Genomic DNA, 14,463 nt, shown 5'->3' on the forward strand with positions numbered 1-14,463 from the left:
GATAAAATTTTGAAACTAAACTGTAAAAAAAGATTACTGGTGTATGTTTTACAAGAAAATATATTTCAGTTTTACTAAGATTTCATGTTTAATCCAATGTGTTACTGTTTCTTTGTAATTATTTGTGACCCTGGAGCACAAAACCAGTCATAAGTCGCATGGGTATATTTATAGCAATGTCTAACAATACATTGTATGGGTCAAAATAATTGATTTTTCTTTTATGCCAAGTAAAGATCATGTTCCATGAAGATATATTGTAAATTTCCTACTGTAAATATATCAAATATTTATTTTTGTGAGTGGATATGCATTGCTATGGACTTCATTTGGACAACTTTAAAAGTGTTTTTCTCAATATTTAGATTTTTTTGCACCCTCAGATTCCAGATTTTCAAATAGTTTTATCTCAGTAATAAACTTAACAAATAGTTGTAATAGCTGTAACAAACCATACATCAATGGAACGCTTATTTATTCAGCTTTCAGATGATATATAAATCTCAATTTTCAAAAATTTACCCTTAAGACTGGTCCTTTTATAAAATTTACTATTAGTATATGAGTGAAAATTGTTTTAAAAGAAAGTGTTTATTTTTTTAGTGTATGGCATAAACACAGAATAAAAACTGAAGAATGTTTGAATCGGTCATAATGACCTGTGCTAACATACTGAAAGACTGAAAACAAACTCCTCGTCTTCAACTCCCACACATCCCCACAGACCGAAGACGTTGAGCAAAGACTGCCAGCATGATGGATCTGGGATTTTGGGGGTTTTCAACTGTCTGTTTGTTTGCTTTTTTCCCAGCCATTCGTTTTGGTCGAATGCCCCAAGCCGAGAAAGAGAAGCTCTTGGCCGAGTTCTCCACTGACATGGACCACATGCACCCAGAATCGGCTGATCTCCGAGCGCTGGCCAGGCATCTGTACGAGTCCTATCTGAAGTATTTCCCCCTGACCAAAGCCAAGGCCAGAGCCATACTGTCAGGAAAGACCAGCGACAATGCAGTGAGTCCGGAGCCTTCCATTACATGTGTTCTTTTGCATCATTTAAAGAGGACCTATTTTGCAGTTTTACAAAGTCTTGATGTTGTTTTTGGGCTCTACTAGAACAGGTTGATTATTTTCCTCATATTCTCCATTGTTGCAGCTCCTCTATTCCCAGTCTGTCAGTAACGCTCTGTTTAGTTCCTGTCTCTATGAAGCCCCTCCTTCTGAAAAGCACAATGTGCTCTGATTGGTCGGCTGGAGCGGTGTGTTGTGATTGGTGTTTGGGAAATGTCCCACCCCTTACCATAACCGCCAGTTTCAACACACTACTAACTAACTCAACCAGGCCCCGCCCCTTTATTCTGCGTATGAATTATTTAAATGAGGAATATTGTGAAGAAAACTCAAGATGGAGGCGTTTCAGAAACACTGACACTGATATAGAGAATAAAATATGGAAAAAAGCAGAATAGATCCTCTTTAAATGTTGACTGAAATGCCTTTCACAGGTGCAGACATTTGAAACCATCATAGGTAGCGCCGTAGCTGTCTAGACGCAACATAAAGTGCACTTGAAGCGTAGCCTAGGCAGAAATTCAGGTTTCCAACGTTAACCCGTCATGCAGCTCTACACACAGATAATCTCACGCCATATTGCTGTGCAAAACACATTATAAAAACAAACAACAATATTGTTTCACTCTCAGATTGTTTCAAGAACAATCCTAAAATGAAAGATTTATTTACTGGTTAATATTAAAATGTTAAGGTTAAAGCAAGTATAAGGTATTCGGACACTTAAAAACACATGAACAGCACTTTCATTACATAACAATATGTTACATAAAGCAGAAGTTATTTTATTGTATTTATATAAACATAGCAATAATTAAAGTAAAAAAGCCTCTCCATTGAACATTTCTGTTTTGTTGACAGTAGAAATCAGTTAAATTCAAACGCACCGCACAGCTTCTGCATCACGTGACTTTAACAAGAGATACGACCAAGGCTGTTCGATGCTTGTTTTGACTAACACAGCGAGCGATACCAAACATCTGCTGTCTTCGGAGGGAAATATTTATGAAGGCACAGACTGCAGAAAGAAAATATGAACGTATAGATATAAATCTATATATATCTGAAGCGTCCGGGGCATATGCACTCCTGCAGCCAACTCGACGGAAGTTGACACGAAACAACAGATCAGCTTGGGGATTTTCTGTTCTAATACGAGAGTAAACACTGAGAGGAATTATGGTTAGAAATGAATCCAAGTGAAACTGATCGGCCTGTGTTCATCCTGAAGTCATATTATATTACTGTACTATAGAGAACTCACAGTCCCGTTGTAATAAACTCCGGTACTCAAGGGGGCGATAGAGGTTCCTTCATGGCTGCGTCCGAAATCACATACTTGAATAAGTACTAAAAAGAATGTTCTATATAGTATGAAGGTAATCCGGACATACTACATCCGCCATGTTGTCACTGTCATGTGACCTACAGCATCCGTTGCGTCGCTTCACTGCCATTCACAAATCCACTCCCGTGGCCTGGGATAGTAAAGTGTCCATCATATGCACATTTCCAGAAGAAGTAGGTAATCCGGGAACTTTTTGCCGGCTCTTTTATGAATACTGTGAATTCATACTGCTCTTCTCACATACTTTTTTTCGCCTACTATATAGTAGGGAAGTAAGCGATTTCAGACGCAGCCAGTGTTTGTGCATTACACTGGATATTTTATGCATCAGGTGCAAAAAAATGTGATTTTTCAGTAAAAATTGTTTCAAAATATCCTACACCAAGTTTTTTTCCAGTGTACCTACTGTAGATAAAACAAACTTGTTCAACAAGATACTTCTGACCTCGATCTGAAAGAGAAACCTTTAGTTTAGACGGTTTACTCTCAGTTGCACTCTTGAGTTATGAATTGAAGTCTGACACTTTTTGATACACAATGACTCATGATTGCTTCCATGTTTTGAGCCTAAATCTCTGCAACAGAGCTTGAGAGAAACCTTGAGAAGTTATTCAGCAAATGCCAAGACATGCATTGATGAGTCATTGACGAATAAGGTTTTTAAAAGTGTAAAAAAAACATAATGGAGATATAATTAATTTTGAAGTTTTATTAAGTGTTAACAATGAGATTATGTGGTTTTTATAATCAGTTAACACTGCTTTTGTCATTTTTTACAAGATGGACAAAATTTGTCACCAAAAAAGTCCAAAATTTCAGTTTTACTGAATGACGATATTTTCAAACAATGCTAACAGGCTGATATCTAGCTAGCTAGCAAAAGGACAATCAAACATTTTATATTTAGTACAAGTTTTTAAAATATTACAACATTTTCCATGTTTTGTAGCGGTTGTACCGAATGACCTGATGTTTCGGGAAAAGCGTATGATCAAGTGAAAACATGAACTTTTCAGATAGTTAAAAGAGAGTTAGTTACTTTGCTTCATGACCATGTGGTCTTTGGCAGGTGTCTGAATGATGTCACATCCTGTCACATGATACTGACCACATGACTTGATCCAAAATGGTCCCTTTATATTGGTTACTCCGAATGAAATCAATGAAATTCATTTTTTCTCATAACAAAGCGACTTCTACACATAATTTTAATACCATTTTCCACTATGTTGATATATGATGTTATAAAATCATGCCAGAATAAAAAATATATACATTTATTATATTTTAAGATATTTTAATCACAAATGAAATGGCTGTATTGGCCTTTGGACGGTTAAACCGAATGACCTTTGACACTTCAAAATCTTTAAAATACCTTTATATGTAGAAAAATATAATTAAAACCTTTTTGATTCATTAAAAGAGATCTAGTTGTACTACCTTACATACTTTGGATGTCATATCTTTGTTTTTTATTATTATTAAGGCCTTTGGACAAAAAAAATGACCCGTCACATCATTGATGCTGATATATTTGAAAGTGGACCATCTTTCTTTAGTGTGTAATGTTGCTGTTTGAGGGAGTTCTTCTCTATATCAGTGTCAGTGTTTCTGAAACGCCTACATCTTGAGTTTTCTTCACAATATTCCTCAAAAAAAAACCTGTTCTAGTAGAGCACAAAAACAACATCAACACAGGGCATATTGTAGTGCCTTTCTTAAAGGGGCCATTTGTCATAATGTTTACAGCCAGTGGTAGTACTCAAGTCCCAGTCCTTATACTTGTCTTGACGCTTTCGAAACATACACTTATCATGGACGGTCTTGTTGTTCACAGCCTTTCGTTATCCACGACATGAAGTCTCTGATGGAAGGAGAGCACATGATCAACTGCCGGCAGATGCCCATGCAGGAGCACCGGAGATCCGACATGGGCATCATGCAAGAAGTGGAGCTTCGTTTCTTCCACAGCTGCCAGTCGCGTTCGGCCGAAGCCGTCAGCGAAGTCACTGAATTTGCCAAGAGCATCCCGGGCTTTGTCAACCTGGACTTGAACGACCAAGTGACGCTCCTGAAGTACGGCGTCATCGAGGTGCTCATCATCATGATGGCTCCGCTCATGAACAAAGACGGCACGCTCATCTCCTACGGTCAGATCTTCATGACCCGCGAGTTCCTCAAGAGCCTGCGCAAACCCTTCTGTGAAATGATGGAGCCCAAGTTCGAGTTCTCCGTCAAGTTCAACATGCTGGAGTTGGACGACAGCGACATGGCGCTGTTCCTGGCCGTCATCATCCTGAGCGGAGGTGGGTCTCCATTCAACCAGCCAAATCTCATAGATTTCATCTGTTCAGAGATAACATTAACCTCAGTTGCAGTTTTACTTCAGGTGCGACCACAAGCTCAGTGACTCATTGAGCTCAAACCAGAGCGTCACACCTCAATCTCTGTGAAACCAGAGTCGGCAGCTCATATTCGGCTCCTTTTGAACACTGATCTAATGTTATTATCAGTAGGATTATTTCATGACACTTTAGTGGTGAAACCACAAGACTCAGAAAGCGCTGGTTATCATTTAGTTTTATTGCTCATCGATGCATGAACATTTAATAAAATCACAACTGTGAGCGTTGATGATTCAAACTCATTACAAAAAATGAGAAAATAAACCGCAAATATTAAATGTTACAAATTACTGCAAATAACTGAAACAAAAACCATAAAAAAAAATTTTTTTGATGCTTAAAAAATAAAATAAATGTCAACTGAAATAAAATAAAATATATAAATAATAAATATTTTATTTCATTTTCATTTAGTTTAACGTCATGTACCAAAAAAAAAAACTAAAACTGAAATAAAAATTAATAAAAACTTTATAGATGTATTTTGAAAAAAACAAAAACTTATAAAAGTTACAAAATTACTAAAACTTTAACTAAAATTAAAATGTAAATGGAAAATATAATTCAAAATATTAATAAAACTATAATTATACAAATAATAATATTAATTATAAATGAATAAAATTATATTAAATAAAATTAATAAAAACACTGTGATACTAAATAATACTGGGTCATGAAGAGAATTAAGCGTTTTAATTTCATTAAGTTCATTCAATTTAATTTAACTGAGATTGTTTTCATTGTGTCAATATCTTTATTAAAATGATAAATTATTTCTAAAATATTTAAGAGAATATTTGTAAAGTCAAATTTTAAGTATTCACTGTGCTAGTTTTTGGATTATTTTTATGATTTACTTTATATAAATAATAAAAAATGGAGTTTTTTATTGTTTAATGTGATGCTTTTATCACATAATGAGAATTTGCGTGATTATCATAATGTTTTATTATGTAATATGACCATTTTAAGATTTTTTTCATTTTGACATTATACCAATAATAAGAACAGGCTTTTTAATGTGATGTTTTTTGTTTGTTTTTTAATCACAGTAATTTAAATTTTTTTTATTCTGTGTTGAAATATAACCCGAACTGTAAAACCTGAAGTGAATCTTTGTGAGATTCACTGGCAGAAAAAATCAGTCGGGTCTATTTTTAGTTCCTGGTTGAATGAACCTCTGTGGTTTTCCTCAGACTGAGTGCTTCGCTCTTGTTTTCCTCTAGATCGTCCCGGACTGCTGAACGTCAAGCCCATTGAGGATCTACAGGAGACGGTTCTTCACTCTCTGGAGCTGCAGCTGAAGACCAACCATCCAGACTCGCTCCAGCTCTTCGCCAAGGTCCTGCAGAAGATGACGGACCTGCGGCAGCTGGTGACCGACCACGTCCAGCTGATCCAGCTGATGAAGGAGACGGAGTTGGACTGGTGCTTACACCCGCTCCTGCAGGAGATCATGAGGGACTTGTACTAGTCTGTGTTTGTGATCCTGAGCTTTGGTTTACTGCTCTGAAGTTTTTGCACTGTAACAGACAGAGAAACCAGCAGAGAGTGATACTGGTTCGACAGAGATTCGTTTCTGCGTCGTGTCCACTGCTGCGGCGCTGGTTAAAGAGGGCAGTACCACTGTGAAAATGTTCTTTAGCAGGTGATTTTTGCATTCATGGTCCTTACAGATAAAGACAAGGACATAAAAGTGACACTCCATATTTAATTTTGAATACAGCGGTGTCCAAAAGTCTGAGACTACATTTGTAAAGATTAAAAAAAATAATAATAAATAAATAAATAAACAAACAAAAGGACTGACGTTCTGTTTCTAGCTGACTGGGCAAAAATTAAAACTCCTTTAAAGAGACTTTTTTTGCTTTCATTGAAGTTTAAAATGCTTTAATGCTCAGATTCTGTTCATTTCAGGAGAAATACTGCTGATTCTAGCTTCAAGAACTACTGTCTCAGACTTCTGGACACTGTTTTACTGTGGTTCATTTTTGGCCATCATCAAAAACTTGATAATAAGTTCAGATTTACACAATCTTCCGGAGTGCCACACATGATGTCTCCAACATTTGTTCATGTAGGACTGCAATGAAAGAGAACTGAAAACACACACAAACCAGAGACTGTGAGCAGATAAATCTGAATATGTTTATTTTAACCACTGATATTGGGTCACACGTGACCATTTCTTCCTCGTCAAGCAAATAAAACACTTTCTTAGATTATTTTCCAAAGATCTGCTCTTTTTCGCCTCAAATTCTGATCTTAAATATGTCGCCTTTTACATTTATGAACAATCTGTTTAAACTGCGAGGGACTTTTTTTGCTTTATTGTTCTCGGTCAGGACTTCAAATCATTCTAAAGCCTTAATTTTTTACTTTAATTCACAAAATGTATGTAAATATGAAACAAAGATTTTAAAAGGGAGCTCTTTCATACATTTTAAATGGCATGATGTAAACCGTTAAATGTCAATTGTATTTGAATATGTAAATAAATATTTTCAAACTAACTTGTGGATTAATTGTGTGGGTTTCACACTTGCACACTTTTGATTGACATGCTGTTCGCTCAAGTCGTCGCACGCCTTCTTCAGTGTGTTTGTTAAATGAATGTCTTCCTATCGCAGGAGGGTGCGTGCCGTTCCAGAACACGCAAAGCTACTTTCAGTCATTACATCATGCTTTTATTGCGTGTGTCTCTGAACACACCCTGTTGGGATTGCAAAACGTGAACTTCGCTGCACCCCGCAGTAGATGCATATCTCCTTTGACAAAATATCATTTCCAGCTGGACAGGACGGGAATACTTCTTGATTTTGATGTTAGAAGGTTTTAGTTGTACATCAGTGAAAAAAAATGAGGGAGTTTGGATAATAAAAGAGGTTTGATTTGATGCCGTTTTCCAGGGGGAAGTGGAAGACTGATCTGTCATTAGTTTTTTTTTTTTTTTTTTTTTTGTACGTTTCCACTGCTGTGCCCGTCATGTCTTTCACAATCTGCTTTGGGTTAAGAACAAAATCAGCAAGTTTAATATGACTGGTGAAAATGTAAAGGTTAAAACTATAAATGAACAGGGAACGTTAATGGAATGAGTCTAATAATGTTCTTAAAGGATTAGTTCAGTTCAGAATGAAATTTTCCTGGTAATTTACTCTCCCCCATGTCATCCAAGATGTTCATGTCTTTCTTTCTTCAGTGGAAAAGAAATGAAGGTTTTTGAGGAAAACATTCCAGGATTTTTCTCCATATAGTGGACTTCACTGGGGTTCAACGGGTTGAAGGTCCAAATGTCAGTTTCAGTGCAGCTTCAAAGAGCTCTACATGATCCCAGACGAGGAATAAGGGTCGAAGAAGTTGGAGGAGAAAATGAGATGGAGTTTTTCGGCCTACCGTGGTACTTCCGCCTACGTCACACGTGACCTTTCCAACATGATTACGTAATGCGTGGAGCATCACAGAGCAGTGCAAGACGAGCATTTGTGGTTAAAAAGTATATAAATTTTATTTTCTTTAGAAAATGTCTGATGGTTTCTCTAGATAAGACTCTTATTCCTCGTCTGGGATCATGTAGAGCTCTTTGAAGCTGCACTGAAACTGACATTTGGACCTTCAACCCGTTGAACCCCAGTGAAGTCCACTATATGGAGAAAAATCCTGGAATGTTTTCCTCAAAAACCTTCATTTCTTTTCGACTGAAGAAAGAAAGACATGAACATCTTGGGTGACATGAGGGTGAGGAAATTATCAGGAAATTTTCATTCTGGACTGAACTAATTAAAACATTAGCACAAATATGTTATCTATGCATCATTCATGGAGTTTTATTTTTCAAGAAATGTTTTAGCTGGACATTCGTCTAACATTGTTTAAATTAATGTTTCAGAGAATTCAAAAATAACATTCCCATAATGTTTGCAAAATGGAATGTCTCCTTGTCTTCAAAAAAAAAAAGGTTTTAAAAATATTTTAAAAACTGGATGTTTTGAACATTCATAAACATGATGATGTTTTCATTATTTAATGGGAACGTTGGAAAAACAATCTTAGAACATATTTTTGTTAGCTTTGTACTCATCTCAATCCAATGTTCAATCCAAAAAAAATTTTTTATTGCTTTATTTAGCTAATTTTTTAAGGTAGCACATAATTGTTTTGTCTGCTTAATACACTATGTAACTTTTGTCCCTCTAGTGGGTAAAAAACAAAACTGCATGCATTTTCGCGGAAGAACATTGTTTTGGTTGTGCTTCGCTCTGTGCGGATGAATATGATTCTCCTGCTGCTCATAAAACATTCACTACTAGAGATTTAACCAGTTTAGATGAAGAGGATCTCAAGCTGAAGACGTGACTGTAGCTTTATCCATTAATAGACACGGCATTTCCTTTATAATAAATCCTCTGTTCGGCGTTTGTTTAAAACAGGTGATTCTCCAGAGGAATAAACAATTTCGTAAGGGAAAAAAATAAATAATAAATCAACTCCATAGCGGATTTTCAAGTGATCAAGGGATTAGGACATTCCAATTCAGCCCTTTGCATGATTTCAGCCAGTAGTGGGCACTCGTGCAACGTAAGCAATGACGTACACCCGAGTCAACCAGACTGAGGGAAGTTAGCGAGGGAAGGGCATAAAGAAACAAACTGGAATCTTTCTCTCTCATTGTGACACTAACCTGTGCCCCTCCCACACCAGACAGGCGTCAAAGCGGCCGGAGCAACTTTACTCTATCGACGGATGTGACGACACACGGGGGCGAGTGATGTATGTACGCGATTTGCCGCGAAAACCGTCCCGCCAAGTCTAAAATATAAACACTTATAATAGGCTTACAATAGTGAATCAGGCTAAGACAAAAACACATTTTGGATGTATTTACTCATTATGTTAATTTTGAATTTAAAAAAATGGCATACGAGTGTTCAAATAGTATCAAAATCACTTATTTAGTATGTGAAAAACACCATTAAAATGTATAAACCGTACAATACTCAGGGCTGATTGTTTTTTTCAGCATTATGGGAAAGCTTTTACATACTTCAGCCTCAGTGGTGATTTATAAACTCGTATTCTCTCGAGAGCAGGATGGGAATGGACAGTTTCAAGTGGACGCGCTCGGACACGGCTCCACTCTGGACAGTGGCCTGATGTCTATTTTGATGATGATGATTAAATGTGTTTTTGTGCTGTATCAGCATATCCTTCGCTTTGTTACTATCAATCCCCCAGATACCTCATCCTGCCAAGACGCTTCATGGACAATGCCAAGCCATTTCAGAAAATACATTCTGCTGCTTTAAAAATGGTTGGAGGAATGCAGCCAAAGATAGCACAGGCTTTAGGAAAGCGTCCGAGAGTGTTTGTGGAGTTTCACACACAGCAGCTTGAATCTGTTCCGTGTGTTTGAATATCGAGAGGTTGATGTGTGAAGGAATACACCTGCTGAACAGAAAACAGAGAAATGTTTTCACAGATAGCTGAGTGAAGGTTTTTGTTTTGTTTTCTGATTGCAGTGTCAAAATTGGCAACATTACAGTATTATATTAAAGCAGTAGCATCCGTGAGGACACGATCAGTACATCCTAAAACAATGACATATGTCCCACAGCAGTGGAGTCCTAGTATCTTATCATGTTAAAAAGACATCAAATATGTCTGTCATGATATTTTGCTTCATTTTGACTACAGCATGATCATTATGAACACAGAAAAGACATTATTGCTAAAACCCACAAAATCAGCCGTGAAAATGTTTAACGTGTGCGTTTGGGCTTCACTTACTTAGAGTTTGAGGACTTGATGTTAGCTAAATCTGACAAAACCTCCCTTTGGAGATACACTCATATTTACTTACATTTACTTTTCGGGGTTGATGTAAACCCAGCTAACAGGGAACGTTCTCAGAACGTTCTCTCAAAGTTATGAACAGTAACGTTAATATAATATTTGTTCAGAGTTATCTGGTCTTTAATGATGTTAGCACAAAAACTTTATACGTTGTTCATGAAACTTTTTTTTTTTTTCTGAAATCTTTTAGTTGGACGTTCGTCTAATGTTTTTTAAATGTTGTTTCAGAACATTCAGAGAACATTCAAAAGTAACGTTTCCATAATATTTGTTCTCTTAATGTTCGCATAACCAAGAATTAACCCTCTGGTGCTCTTCGGTCATTTTTGACCGAAAAATGTTATGTTTGTGTCTTTGTTTTGTTTTTTAGAATTTTTTACTTCATCGGAATGGTACGAAACTTGGTAAAGGTTTGGGCACTTGCTATGTGAACCCACAAAAATTATGGACATGATTTGAAAAGGTTAAAAAAATAGTTTTTGCTCCTCGCGGAAATGAATGGAAAACAAATTTCATCTAGTGGAAGCGTTTGGTACTGCGGCCAAACAAAATCTTACTGAAAGCTCATTTTTTGAGATATCAAGCTCAAATTTGAAACACAGCTTGTTTAGATTTATGGCTTTGATTTTTTTTTTTTTTTTTTTGCAGTTTAGAGTAAAACGTGTTTTTGAAAATATATATTTCATATAAAAATTGAAAATGGTATTTTTGTGCATTTTTCATAACAATAAACGTAAAATTCTGTATCTTTTTTAAGTTACCTTTTTAAAATATTTTTCACTTAAGCAATAATTTGCCATGTGTCGTCTTTAAAAAGAGACCAAAATTAAGTCTGTGCTCTAAAGCATTCAAAATGTATGACAGTTTCATTTGGAAATTTCATTTTCAGCTCTATGCTCAAAAAGTGAATGTAATGAATTATAAGCGATTATTAAGCGTAAATATAATTTAGTACCATAAAATCACCTAAAAATACAAAATATTAAATAAAAAACATTATCAAACAAAAGTATAGTACATTCATTTCCTTGAAATTAAAAAAAAAAAAAAAATCTGTCATTTTTGACCGACACGTGAAGAGCACCAGAGGCTTAAAAAAATGGATGATTTGAATTCAGTGGGAACTTTAGTAAAACATTCTTTAAACACATTTTTGTTAGAGTCTATATAATCCTCTGGAATGTTATTTAGCAAAGAAAATGTGTGCCGTCTCACAGTAAAGTACAGGAGTGGCACCTGGTTTTCTAACAAAAGATCATGAGAGGATTTCAAGCTGAGTAAAGCATCAAGCTGAGAAAGCCTGTCGAACTCTTCCAGCCAGATCCTCTCCACCCACGTCTAGCACTCACAAACACACGGCAGCGTTACTCAGATGTCAAGTTCTGTCTTTCGTTTTGATAGAAAACCCTTCAAACAAAGCAAGTAAAGCTTTTCTGTCATTGCTCTAGTCTTGCTGTGTGAGGTGTGTGCACAGGACACCGATGAAAGACTAGAAGACACGCATAACTGCACACAGAACTTTCATGTGTGTGTGTTTGTGTATACAGGTACATGCATTCAGACAGACACATTTATACATATAGGCTATATGGGCCTATATGTAAACACATTTAAAAAGCATTTAAGTATTCAGATTTTAGATGTTTACTAAGATCCTTCTATTATCTATTGAATCCCACAATAATATTTAAAATATCAGTAAGATTAATATATATAAAATCATCATTTATTGGGTACTTTCAGTTGAGAGGTGTCTGTCCCGAACCCTAACCCTTAATTTCAACTTCTGGAAATGCATTTTTTTCCATTGTTGTTTTTAAAAAAATATATTTTGGATTTTTTTTTGAAAAAGCGAAGTTACATTTTATTTTTAAATCATGAAACTTTATGTAAAACAAACGTGTCCCTCATGTTCATGTCACTACCGAAACAGTGTGTGTTTTTCATTGTCTGAGACTGATTTTAACACACTTCTACATTTCTGATCAGGAAATATTCCTGTGTTCCTCCCTCTCATCGCCTCTCTTTCACAGTAGATAGCTCCATCATTCTGAGTTAAATGTGTTCAGAAGTCTGAAAATCTGTGTGGAACTTTAAGGAACGTCACTAACAAACACCTTTTTCTGCAATTAAGCAAACTTTTTTAGGGTGTTATTTCATAAAATGTAGTTTTTATGTGTGTACAACTGTTCAGAACTGTGCTAGCTAACCATGTGCTGATTAGCATCTTTGAGCGGCTCAAAAGAGTCTAAAATTGTCACTACAGAAAAATTTTTGGTAGTGACAATTTTAGACTGTTTTGGTAGTGACAAAAGGTAACACTATCATTTATTTGGGGGAAATAAACAAAATTTTAGTACAGTTATGCAAATCATTAGTATTTTAATGTTTTAGTATGTGAGTTAAATTGTGTCATGTGATGTGGTCACTACCAACACATTACTGTCACTACTGAAACTGTGCAGTCCCGACTGAAACATGGGATGTTTTGTCAAAAATAAAGTATACTGAATGATCAACTAAGATGTTATTATAGTGTTTGGTTCAATGTTTATTCAAACTAATGAATCCTTCACTTTGAAATCAGTATGATAAACTTTATGACTTTTACAAAGAAAGATTGGATTCAAAATACAACAAATCTCATAAATTACACTTGAAATATTGTTAAAATTGTAATTGTTATTGATTTTCCTTGTGAGAAAAAAAAAAAAAAAAAAAAAAAATTCCAAGGTAGATGTGAACAAAATCTTAATAGGTCAATGTAACCCTTCTTATTAAATTATTTATTATTGTGTTTCGGTAGTGACAAATTTGTGGAGAGGAAAAATATTCCAAAACTTTCTGAAAATACAATATGAGAATTAACTGTACAGTTACTAGAAATGTGTACCATGGATATTATACAATTTGCATACATACAAATTTGTGGGAAAAGACATTTCCAGCTCTGTAGAATGACCCATATATGCATACACAGATAAACACATACTGCAGTAGTGTGGTGTCATCCTGTCATCAGATAACAATCCTATTTTACTGTAATAACATGAAACTGAACGGATGCTATTCATAAACTATGTTTTCACTTATTACTCCAAATACCATAGAATCGTGTAGTTCTAGATACTTCCCAGCTAACAAAAATATGTTCTAAGAACAATTTACTAACGTTCACGTTACGTTCTGAAAACGTTATTTCTGAATGTTCTCTCGAGTTTTTATGTTTGAAAACTTTTTTTTTTTTTTCTTAGGGAACATTCTATTTTGCAAACATTATGGTAATGTTTCTTTTGAATGTTCTCTAAAAGTTCTTCTGAATATAACTTTAAATAATGTAAGACGAACGTCCAATTGTTTTAGTGGAAATAAATAAATAAATTCCATAGCTAATGTTTTTGTGCTAATATTTTGAGAACATTATTAAAGACCAGATTTTAGTTTTTTAGGGGCTTCCTGACGTTTATACGTAGCTATATATATGTTTTCTGGTTAAAAGTGTCTGCTAAATGCCTTTATTGTAAATATGTATGAATACTTACACTTACAATTATGTTACAGTAAATTCACGTTTATTTGGGAAACATTGCTCTCTACTGGCTCTCGCAGCAAATTACAATGTTCTTAAAACAATTAAAATAAAAGTGTGATATATATTCGTAATATTTAATTGTGGGTTTATGATAAATATCGCTTACTTAATATGATTATTTTATGTTTGGACTTGTAAGAAAAAGATGATTCCCGAAACAAGAAGCTCAGAACTAAAGATGATGTTTCCAGAAG

At 35.2% G+C, this 14,463-nt stretch overlaps 1 protein-coding gene across 2 annotated transcripts in view; it reads left to right on the forward strand.

Moving 5' to 3' along the window:
- pparg (peroxisome proliferator-activated receptor gamma) overlaps positions 1–7,340 on the forward strand; it is a 34,358-nt gene extending 27,018 nt beyond the window's left edge. For both annotated transcript variants that reach the window (XM_051913344.1, XM_051913345.1), the window contains 3 exons: positions 812–1,011; positions 4,257–4,725; positions 6,054–7,340. In XM_051913344.1, the coding sequence (XP_051769304.1) occupies positions 812–1,011; positions 4,257–4,725; positions 6,054–6,301 (917 nt within the window). In that variant the 3' untranslated portion in view covers positions 6,302–7,340. The remainder of the gene's footprint in view (positions 1–811; positions 1,012–4,256; positions 4,726–6,053) is intronic.
- The last annotated feature ends 7,123 nt before the right edge of the window (positions 7,341–14,463 follow it).

This window comes from Ctenopharyngodon idella, chromosome 11 (genome assembly GCF_019924925.1).
Source record: "Ctenopharyngodon idella isolate HZGC_01 chromosome 11, HZGC01, whole genome shotgun sequence".
NCBI classification, from domain to species: domain Eukaryota; kingdom Metazoa; phylum Chordata; class Actinopteri; order Cypriniformes; family Xenocyprididae; genus Ctenopharyngodon; species Ctenopharyngodon idella.